General features: G+C 39.1%; 1 protein-coding gene across 9 annotated transcripts in view; it reads right to left on the bottom strand.

Annotated features, from left to right (window-relative positions):
• Positions 1-354: 354 nt before the first annotated feature.
• LOC109891617 (pleckstrin homology domain-containing family A member 6) overlaps positions 355-9,755 on the bottom strand; it is a 255,848-nt gene continuing 246,447 nt past the window's right edge. For all 9 annotated transcript variants that reach the window (XM_031825481.1, XM_031825484.1, XM_031825477.1 and 6 more), the window contains one exon: positions 355-4,902. Coding sequence is in view for 1 of the 9 variants with exons in the window: in XM_031825479.1 (XP_031681339.1) it covers positions 4,859-4,902 (44 nt within the window). In the remaining 8 variants the exon portion in view is untranslated. The remainder of the gene's footprint in view (positions 4,903-9,755) is intronic.

Raw genomic sequence — 9,755 nt, 5'->3', positions numbered from 1 at the left:
ACAAACAGATGACAGATCACTTTACCTTATAGAAATGAAAATATACTTCAATAGAGGAGTTCCCTGTGAATAGTAGCAGGCTCTTGACCATAGCACAATCCAGAAAGTGCTCCCCATGCGAAGCAATGAAGTTTGACCTCCGTGTTTTGTCGAATATTTATTTATTTGATTTAATCTTTATTTAACTAGGCAAGTCAGTTAAGAACAAATTCTTATTTACAATCCATGGTGTATCCATGGTGATAATCTGTCAGTCAAATGTGTCCGAGATGCAGAAGAGAAAGTTTCAAAGAAATACTGAAAGTCAAGGGACAATGATACAGTGTTTTCCACAAATCCAGTCAGTCTTCAAAGTCTACATGATATCATCAGGTTTATTTATCCAGACATACACATGATATAATATAACAGAGTCATTATGTTATTTTAAGTAAAGGTCTATTAATATAACAGACAAAAAGGTGAGCAATCAATCTCAGTAGTGTGATTATTTTGGCAGTGATAGGCCTAGTCAACATCAATAACATGATTAAAACAATAATGCTAATAATATCAATGATTAGGATAATCATTTTTCTTATAAAGTACAGAGTGAATATTCCAATAACATCTAAAGGGTAAAACATACTTTATTGAATACATTCACTTTATTGCAAGGTTTTCCTAAGCAAGCATATGATTTTTCACTTTTTTATTTGCATAGTTCAAGCAGTTTGTGTATTTCCCCAAAATAGTAGCAGTTAATATTATTCTTAAGATATACGTAGTTGAAATAAGAAATATGTACATTGACCAATGTGCTAAATCTCTCCACATCATTATTAGCCATAAATGCTTCATTTGTTATCAAATATTGGACACCCCTTATTTGGCTGTTTTGTATTTCTCAACACATCTGATGCCAATTGTTCCAAAAATACCTATATTTTCAAAATCAACCATTTCCAAAATCAATTATTAAAAGCAATAAATAGCCTAAATAAAATATTTCTGCAACAATTGTTCCCCAATGTCGTAAAAAATGCTAAACATTCCTGATTACTTGTTAAAAATGTAACCTGTTGGCTGAAATCTTATTTGAATCATAAAATACCCATGTGTCTAAAAAAATATGTAGTGCATCTTTTTTACCTTATTTTCCCTTTCTCAAAACAAGAAAAAATATAACTATTTTCCTCAGACCTGCTGTTGTTTTTTGCTTCGTGAGATTGATAATCTGCTTTGTGTTTACACCTTTCACCTACCATCAAACATCTTGGCTGGTCTGAAGAAACATGTCTTTCTGTACAGACACAACATTACCTCTTGAGCCAATATGACAAAGAGAGAGAGAAACAGAGGGAGGGATGGGAAAAAGAGACAGGAAGAAATGGATGGATAGTGATGGAGGGAGGATGAATGAAATGCAATAAAAAGGGCTGGACTTTCGCAAAGGCCACAGGTTAGATCTGGAAACACTGACAGTAATCAACTGACAAACTTACAAACAGATTGTGTGTCAAGAGACAGACCAAATACAAAGGATAGGTCAACAACTTGCATGGGAGGAATGCAGTAGAAGCAGAATAGGGCACATTACTGCACCAATAAACTTCCTTCACTCCAAATATAATTCCTTTCCTCCAACCCTTACCATGATATCTCTATCTGTTTATCTGTCTGACCAGAATGACATGATCAACCATCTCTATATGCTAAAATAGCTTCAGACTTCATCATGGCACTGTTTAATATTAGGGATATGATACATGTAGGATGCATTTTGTTTTCTGATATTTATGCACTGTAAGCTGGCTGTGATGCAAGTTGCTGGCCCATCTTAACACAAGTGTTTCGACTAGCAGACTTACAATTCTAAGGTCACTTTTTTTTCCCACTGACATCTTTCCACATACTTTATACTGTACTGTATGTATATATATTTACATACCTGTACATGTACAGTACCAGTCAAAAGTTTGGACACACCTACTCATTCAAAGGTTTTTCTTTATTTTTCATATTTTCTTCATTGTAGAATAATAGTGAAGACATCAAAACTATGAAATAACACATATGGAATCATGTAGTAACCAAAAATGTGTTATAAAATGTTTTACTTATTTTATATTTTAGATTCTTCAAAGTAGCCACCCTTTGCCTTGATGACAGCTTTGCACACTCTTGGCATTCTCTCAACCCGCTTCACCTGGAATGCTTTTCCAACAGTCTTGAAGGAGTTCCTACATATGCTGAGCACTTGTTGGCTGCTTTTCCTTCACTCTGTGGTCCAACTCATCCCAAACCATCTCAATTGGTTTGAGGTCGGGTAATTGTGGAGACCAGGTCATCTGATGCAGCACTCCATCACTCTCCTTCTTTGTCAAATAGCCCGTACACAGCCTGGAGGTGTGTTTTGGGTCATTGTCCTGTTGAAAAACAAATGATAGTCCCACTAAGCACAAACCAGATGGGATGGTGTATCGCTGCACAATGCTGTGGTAGCCATGCTGGTTAAGTGTACCTTGAATTCTAAATAAATCACTGACAGTGGCACCAGCAAAGCACCTCCACACCATCACACCTCCTCCATGCTTCACGGTGGGAACCACACATGCGGATATCATCTGTTCACCTACTCTGCATCTCACAAAGACACAGCGGTTGGAACCAAAAATCGCATGTTTGTACTGATCTGAGCAAAGGACAGATTTCCACCGGTCTAATATCCATTGCTCGTGTTTCTTGGACCAAGCAAGTCTCTTATTCTTATTGGTGTCCTTTAGTAGTGGTTTCTTTGCAGCATTTCGACCATGAAGGCCTGATTCACACAGTCTCCTCTGAACAGTTGATGTTGAGATGTGTCTGTTTCTTGAACACTGTGAAGCATTTATTTGAGCTGCAATTTCTGAGGCTGGTAACTCAAATGAAGTTATTCTCTGCAGCAGAGGTAACTCTGGATCTTCCTTTCCTGTGACAGCCTTCATTAGAGACAGTTTTATCATAGCGCTTGATGATTTTTGCAACTTGAAGAAACTTCAACGTTCTTAACATTTTCCAGATTAACTGACCTTCATGTCTTAAAGTAATGATGGCCTGTCATGGATCTTTTGAGGTGTTCTTGAGTTAATATAGACTTGGTCTTTTACCAAATAGAGCTATCTTCTATATTCCAACTCTACCTTGTCACAACACAACTTTGGCTCAAATGCATTAAGAAGGAAAGAAATTCCACAAATTAACTTTTAAAAAGGCAAACCTGTTAATTGAAATGCATTCCAGGTGATTACCTCATGAAGCTGGTTGAGAGAATGCCAAGAGTGTGCAAAGCTGTCATCAAGGCAAAGGTTGGCTGTTTTGAAGAATCTCAAATATAAAACATATTTTGATTTGTTTAACTCTTTTTTTGGTTACTACATGATTCCATGTGTGTTATTTCATAGTTTTGATGTCTTCTCTATTATTCTACAATGTAGAAAATTGTAAAAATAAAGAAAAACCCTGGGATGAGTAAGTGTGTCCAAACTTTTGACTGGTACTGTATGCATGGATTTTATCCAGACATTTAGCTATTGACGTACTGTACCACTGAAGAAAGGTCCTAGCAGTGAGAGGAGTAAGAGAAGACAGTGGCTTTATTGCTAAAGGTGTTTGGGCTTTACTTACATCTAGATACACAGTTATTAGAGTCAGAATGGGTCTTCCTGTAGACAGTCACACACATACACATACATGTTCCAACCAGCTCGGGGTGTAGGCAGAAGAGGGAACCGAAGGGGATAGCCAAGCCTGGAGAAGGGGCTGGGAGGCAGGCACAGTGGGTCAGGTAAGTGTTCAACAGGTGTGTTCCTCACCAGGGATGAGAGGGTTGGAAAGGAATAGAGAGGAGGGGGGGGGGGGCTCATCAAGCACTGCTATACACCCATGCCCTGACACCAGTGGATTGAGGTGGGAACGAAGGGTGTGTGTGTGTTTACTGTGCGACACTGTGCTTGCATGCAGTACAGCTCTCCCACTAATAGCCTCTGAGGGTCAAGGGCTGTTTAACTGAGTTAGAGACAATGGCCCAGGGGCCAATCAGAAACAGGACTATATGACCCAGGTGTCAAATAGAGAGAAGACCACATTGCTCTTAAGATGCCGTATTCTGTTCTGGTACTGTTCTGTTACTGTTACTACTTTTATCTCTTTATGGTTCTTGAACCACCCTCCGTTCACCTCCTTCTCCTCTGTGACCTTTTTCTGTTACACTAAACACATCAGTCTCTGATTTGTTCTACTACTCTCTGCACCAATAAAAACATTCCTCCATTCTTCCTAAAGTCCAGCTCAGCCAGTCCTCTTCCCTAATCATCTTAACTGAGATCTGTGCATCACATAAAACAAGTGCCCTCATGAACACTGTCTCACTGTCTGTTTAGCATGGCGGAGACCATGTTAGAGTAATGTACTGTATACACCCCATGCTCTATGGCTAGTTTAGTAGCTTCAAAAAATTGTGTACACCGAAAATTGTGAAAAAAACAACATTGTGTTTTGTTTGCTTTTCCTGCCTTCATAGAGAAGCTCTTTTCTACCAGGCCTAGGCTGAGAGGAAGAGTGTAAGTGTGGCAATTGAAAGAGGGAGAGTGGGGATTGCTCTTATAGCAGCCCCTGGGGTGGGTGGGAGGTGTGCACGTTAAGTTTAAGTTTCTTCATCATTAGTCTGTTTGGCTTGAAGACGTCCTCAGGTTGCCAACTTTCCAGACTTCCTGTGACAGCTTCCTTTTTCCTGTTGTGTTGTTGTGGAAGTCGTTGGGTTTATACACCGGCGGGCGTGCGGTCAGAGACTAAACAAAACCAGTTTCTTTGGGCTTATTCTTTATATTCCAGTGGATCCTCAGAAGGATGCTCCATCAAACCTAACGGCAGCCAGAGCTTGAGCTAGACATGAAAAAGGGAGAGAGGGATAGAGATAGACATAGACACAGGAATAGAGACAGAGATAGAGACAGAGACAGAGACAGAGACAGAGATAGAGACAGAGATACACAGAGATAGAGACAGAGATAGATGCAGAGTTAGAGGCAGAGATAGACGCAGAGTTAGAGGCAGAGATAGACACAGAGATAGACACAGAGAGACACAGTGATAGACACAGAGATAGAGATAGATACATACATAGGTGCAGAGATAGACACAGAGATAGAGACATAGATATACACATAGATAAACACAGGAATAGACACAGAGACAGACACAGAGATAGACACAGAGATAGAGACAGTGATAGATAGAGGGAGGACGGGAAGGAGAGAGAGAGAATACACTTTAACTCCAGTAAAACTCTTAAAAAACATTCAAACAGAGACACAATGAAAACTGAAAGCAAGGAAAGGAAATGCATCCGAACTCATATGAGATTCCATTCTGTTATGTCTTCGTGTGACTCTAAATGCTCATTTGACCGCAGGACAACTCTCTGTGCTGCCTCATTTTCGTCAACCGCTCCAGGCCAGTTTGAACCAATCACAGCTGAGAATCCTGTCGCACAGTACAGGAAGTGCCCCTGTTATGTGGGAGAGTGGTTATTGAAGGGATTCAATAGCTGTCACAACCAGGCCAAGAAAGCCGCAGTGCAACATCAACTTGAGTAATTTTCCAGCTAACATACTTTTCCTGCATAGTTGTAATTTTGGGTAAAACAAGTCCACAATGGTCTTAGGAAATGTGCTGATTATTATAAAAACAACAACAATGATCATAGAAAGTCATGGAAGTATGTTTGGTGTGAGTATATGGACAATAGACCCTGAACATCATAAGCCAAGCAGAAAGACATTAGGTTTGAACCTAATACTACCCATGGACTTCAAGGTATTTCAAGGCATTGCAGTCTTGTGCTATTGGTGTACGTCTGCATTCAATTTGTGCATTTGGTTTTTGTAAGGACCATGTGTGATCCTGCCAATGTTTAAAAGTAAGGCGGATATCTTGAGTTGTTTTTGCCAAACACAATGAAAGGGAAATAAATCAGTATAGTTTTTTGAGGTTTGATTTCTTGACAAGAAATGACAAGAATGTCTTCTGGAGGGCTTATAAAGATAATGGTTGCATTACCGTCGCAACCACCCAGTGTCGATCCCTCAATATTTAAACTAACTCAAATATCTGGTATTCATCCCAGTCTGTACACATGATATGATAAAACTAAAGTGCTGACAGTCAGAGTGATCCTCTTCTTAATAGTTGAATGTGATGTCTGTTAGCTTCAAAGTCTGAAACAGCAGTTTATCATTATTTGGGTTCATTGCTGAATATATGTTGGATATGGCAGACTGGCTTTATTCAACGTGTATAGCTCTAAATTGACTGGTCCAAGGCAGAAAAATAGTGGCTGCATCCCAAATACCACCATAGTCCCATAGGCCTCTGGACAAAATGGGGAATGGGGTGCCATTTAGGACACACATGGAGCAACATGAGGCATGCAGAGCCAAAACCACTGAGTGTTGTCAGTAATAACAGCTTAGCCCCACTGATCTGACACTGTGATAATAGTAAAACAGCTTATCCACACTGACCTGACACTGTGATAATAGTAATAACAGCTTATCCACACTGACCTGACACTGTGATAATAGTAATAACAGCTTATCCACACTGACCTGACCCTGTGATAATAGTAATAACAGCTTATCCACACTGACCTGACCCTGTGATAATAGTAATAACAGCTTATCCACACTGACCTGACACTGTGATAATAGTAATAACAGCTTATCCACACTGACCTGACACTGTGATAATAGTGATAACAGCTTATCCACACTGACCTGACACTGTGATAATAGTAATAACAGCTTATCCACACTGACCTGGCACTGTGATAATAGTAAAACAGCTTATCCACACTGACCTGACACTGTGATAATAGTAATAACAGCTTATCCACACTGACCTGACACTGTGATAATAGTAATAACAGCTTATCCACACTGACCTGACCCTGTGATAATAGTAATAACAGCTTATCCACACTGACCTGACCCTGTGATAATAGTAATAACAGCTTATCCACACTGACCTGACACTGTGATAATAGTAATAACAGCTTATCCACACTGACCTGACACTGTGATAATAGTAATAACAGCTTATCCACACTGACCTTACTCTGTGATAATAGTAATAACAGCTTATCCACACTGACCTGACACTGTGATAATAGTAATAACAGCTTATCCACACTGACCTGACACTGTGATAATAGTAATAACAGCTTATCCACACTGACCTGACACTGTGATAATAGTAATAACAGCTTATCCACACTGACCTTACGCTGTGATAATAGTAATAACAGCTTATCCACACTGACCTGACACTGTGATAATAGTAATAACAGCTTATCCACACTGACCTGACACTGTGATAATAGTAATAACAGCTTATCCACACTGACCTGACACTGTGATAATAGTAATAACAGCTTATCCACACTGACCTGGCACTGTGATAATAGTAATAACAGCTTATCCACACTGACCTTACGCTGTGATAATAGTAATAACAGCTTATCCACACTGACCTGACACTGTGATAATAGTAATAACAGCTTATCCACACTGACCTGACACTGTGATAATAGTAATAACAGCGTATCCACACTGACCTGACCATGTGATAATAGTAAAACAGCTTATCCACACTGACCTGACACTGTGATAATAGTAATAACAGCTTATCCACACTGACCTGACACTGTGATAATAGTAATAACAGCTTATCCACACTGACCTGACACTGTGATAATAGTAATAACAGCTTATCCACACTGACCTGACACTGTGATAATAGTAATAACAGCGTATCCACACTGACCTGACCATGTGATAATAGTAAAACAGCTTATCCACACTGACCTGACACTGTGATAATAGTAATAACAGCTTATCCACACTGACCTTACTCTGTGATAATAGTAATAACAGCTTATCCACACTGACCTGACACTGTGATAATAGTAATAACAGCTTATCCACACTGACCTGACACTGTGATAATAGTAATAACAGCTTATCCACACTGACCTTACGCTGTGATAATAGTAATAACAGCTTATCCACACTGACCTGACACTTTGATAATAGTAATAACAGCTTATCCACACTGACCTGACACTGTGATAATAGTAATAACAGCGTATCCACACTGACCTGACCATGTGATAATAGTAAAACAGCTTATCCACACTGACCTGACACTGTGATAATAGTAATAACAGCTTATCCACACTGACCTTACTCTGTGATAATAGTAATAACAGCTTATCCACACTGACCTGACACTGTGATAATAGTAATAACAGCTTATCCACACTGACCTGACACTGTGATAATAGTAATAACAGCTTATCCACACTGACCTGGCACTGTGATAATAGTAATAACAGCTTATCCACACTGACCTTACGCTGTGATAATAGTAATAACAGCTTATCCACACTGACCTTACTCTGTGATAATAGTAATAACAGCTTATCCACACTGACCTGACACTGTGATAATAGTAATAACATCTTATCCACACTGACCTGACACTGTGATAATAGTAATAACAGCTTATCCACACTGACCTGACACTGTGATAATAGTAATAACAGCTTATCCACACTGACCTTACGCTGTGATAATAGTAATAACAGCTTATCCACACTGACCTGACACTGTGATAATAGTAATAACAGCTTATCCACACTGACCTGACACTGTGATAATAGTAATAACAGCGTATCCACACTGACCTGACCATGTGATAATAGTAAAACAGCTTATCCACACTGACCTGACACTGTGATAATAGTAATAACAGCTTATCCACACTGACCTTACTCTGTGATAATAGTAATAACAGCTTATCCACACTGACCTTACGCTGTGATAATAGTAATAACAGCTTATCCACACTGACCTGACACTGTGATAATAGTAATAACAGCTTATCCACACTGACCTGACACTGTGATAATAGTAATAACAGCGTATCCACACTGACCTGACCATGTGATAATAGTAAAACAGCTTATCCACACTGACCTGACACTGTGATAATAGTAATAACAGCTTATCCACACTGACCTTACTCTGTGATAATAGTAATAACAGCTTATCCACACTGACCTGACCTGACACTGTGATAATAGTAATAACAGCTTATCCACACTGACCTGACACTGTGATAATAGTAATAACAGCTTATCCACACTGACCTGGCACTGTGATAATAGTAATAACAGCTTATCCACACTGACCTTACGCTGTGATAATAGTAATAACAGCTTATCCATATTGACCTTACTCTGTGATAATAGTAATAACAGCTTATCCACACTGACCTGACACTGTGATAATAGTAATAACAGCTTATCCACACTGACCTGACACTGTGATAATAGTAATAACAGCTTATCCACACTGACCTGACACTGTGATAATAGTAATAACAGCTTATCCACACTGACCTTACGCTGTGATAATAGTAATAACAGCTTATCCACACTGACCTAACACTGTGATAATAGTAATAACAGCTTATCCACACTGACCTGACACTGTGATAATAGTAATAACAGCGTATCCACACTGACCTGACCATGTGATAATAGTAAAACAGCTTATCCAAACTGACCTGACACTGTGATAATAGTAATAACAGCTTATCCACACTGACCTTACTCTGTGATAATAGTAATAACAGCTTATCCACACTGACCTGACACTGTGATAATAGTAATA

Source organism: Oncorhynchus kisutch, linkage group LG5 (genome assembly GCF_002021735.2).
Source record: "Oncorhynchus kisutch isolate 150728-3 linkage group LG5, Okis_V2, whole genome shotgun sequence".
Taxonomy (NCBI): domain Eukaryota; kingdom Metazoa; phylum Chordata; class Actinopteri; order Salmoniformes; family Salmonidae; genus Oncorhynchus; species Oncorhynchus kisutch.
The sequence above is the reverse complement of the archived record's forward strand: the minus strand, read 5'-3'. Positions and strand labels throughout refer to the sequence as shown.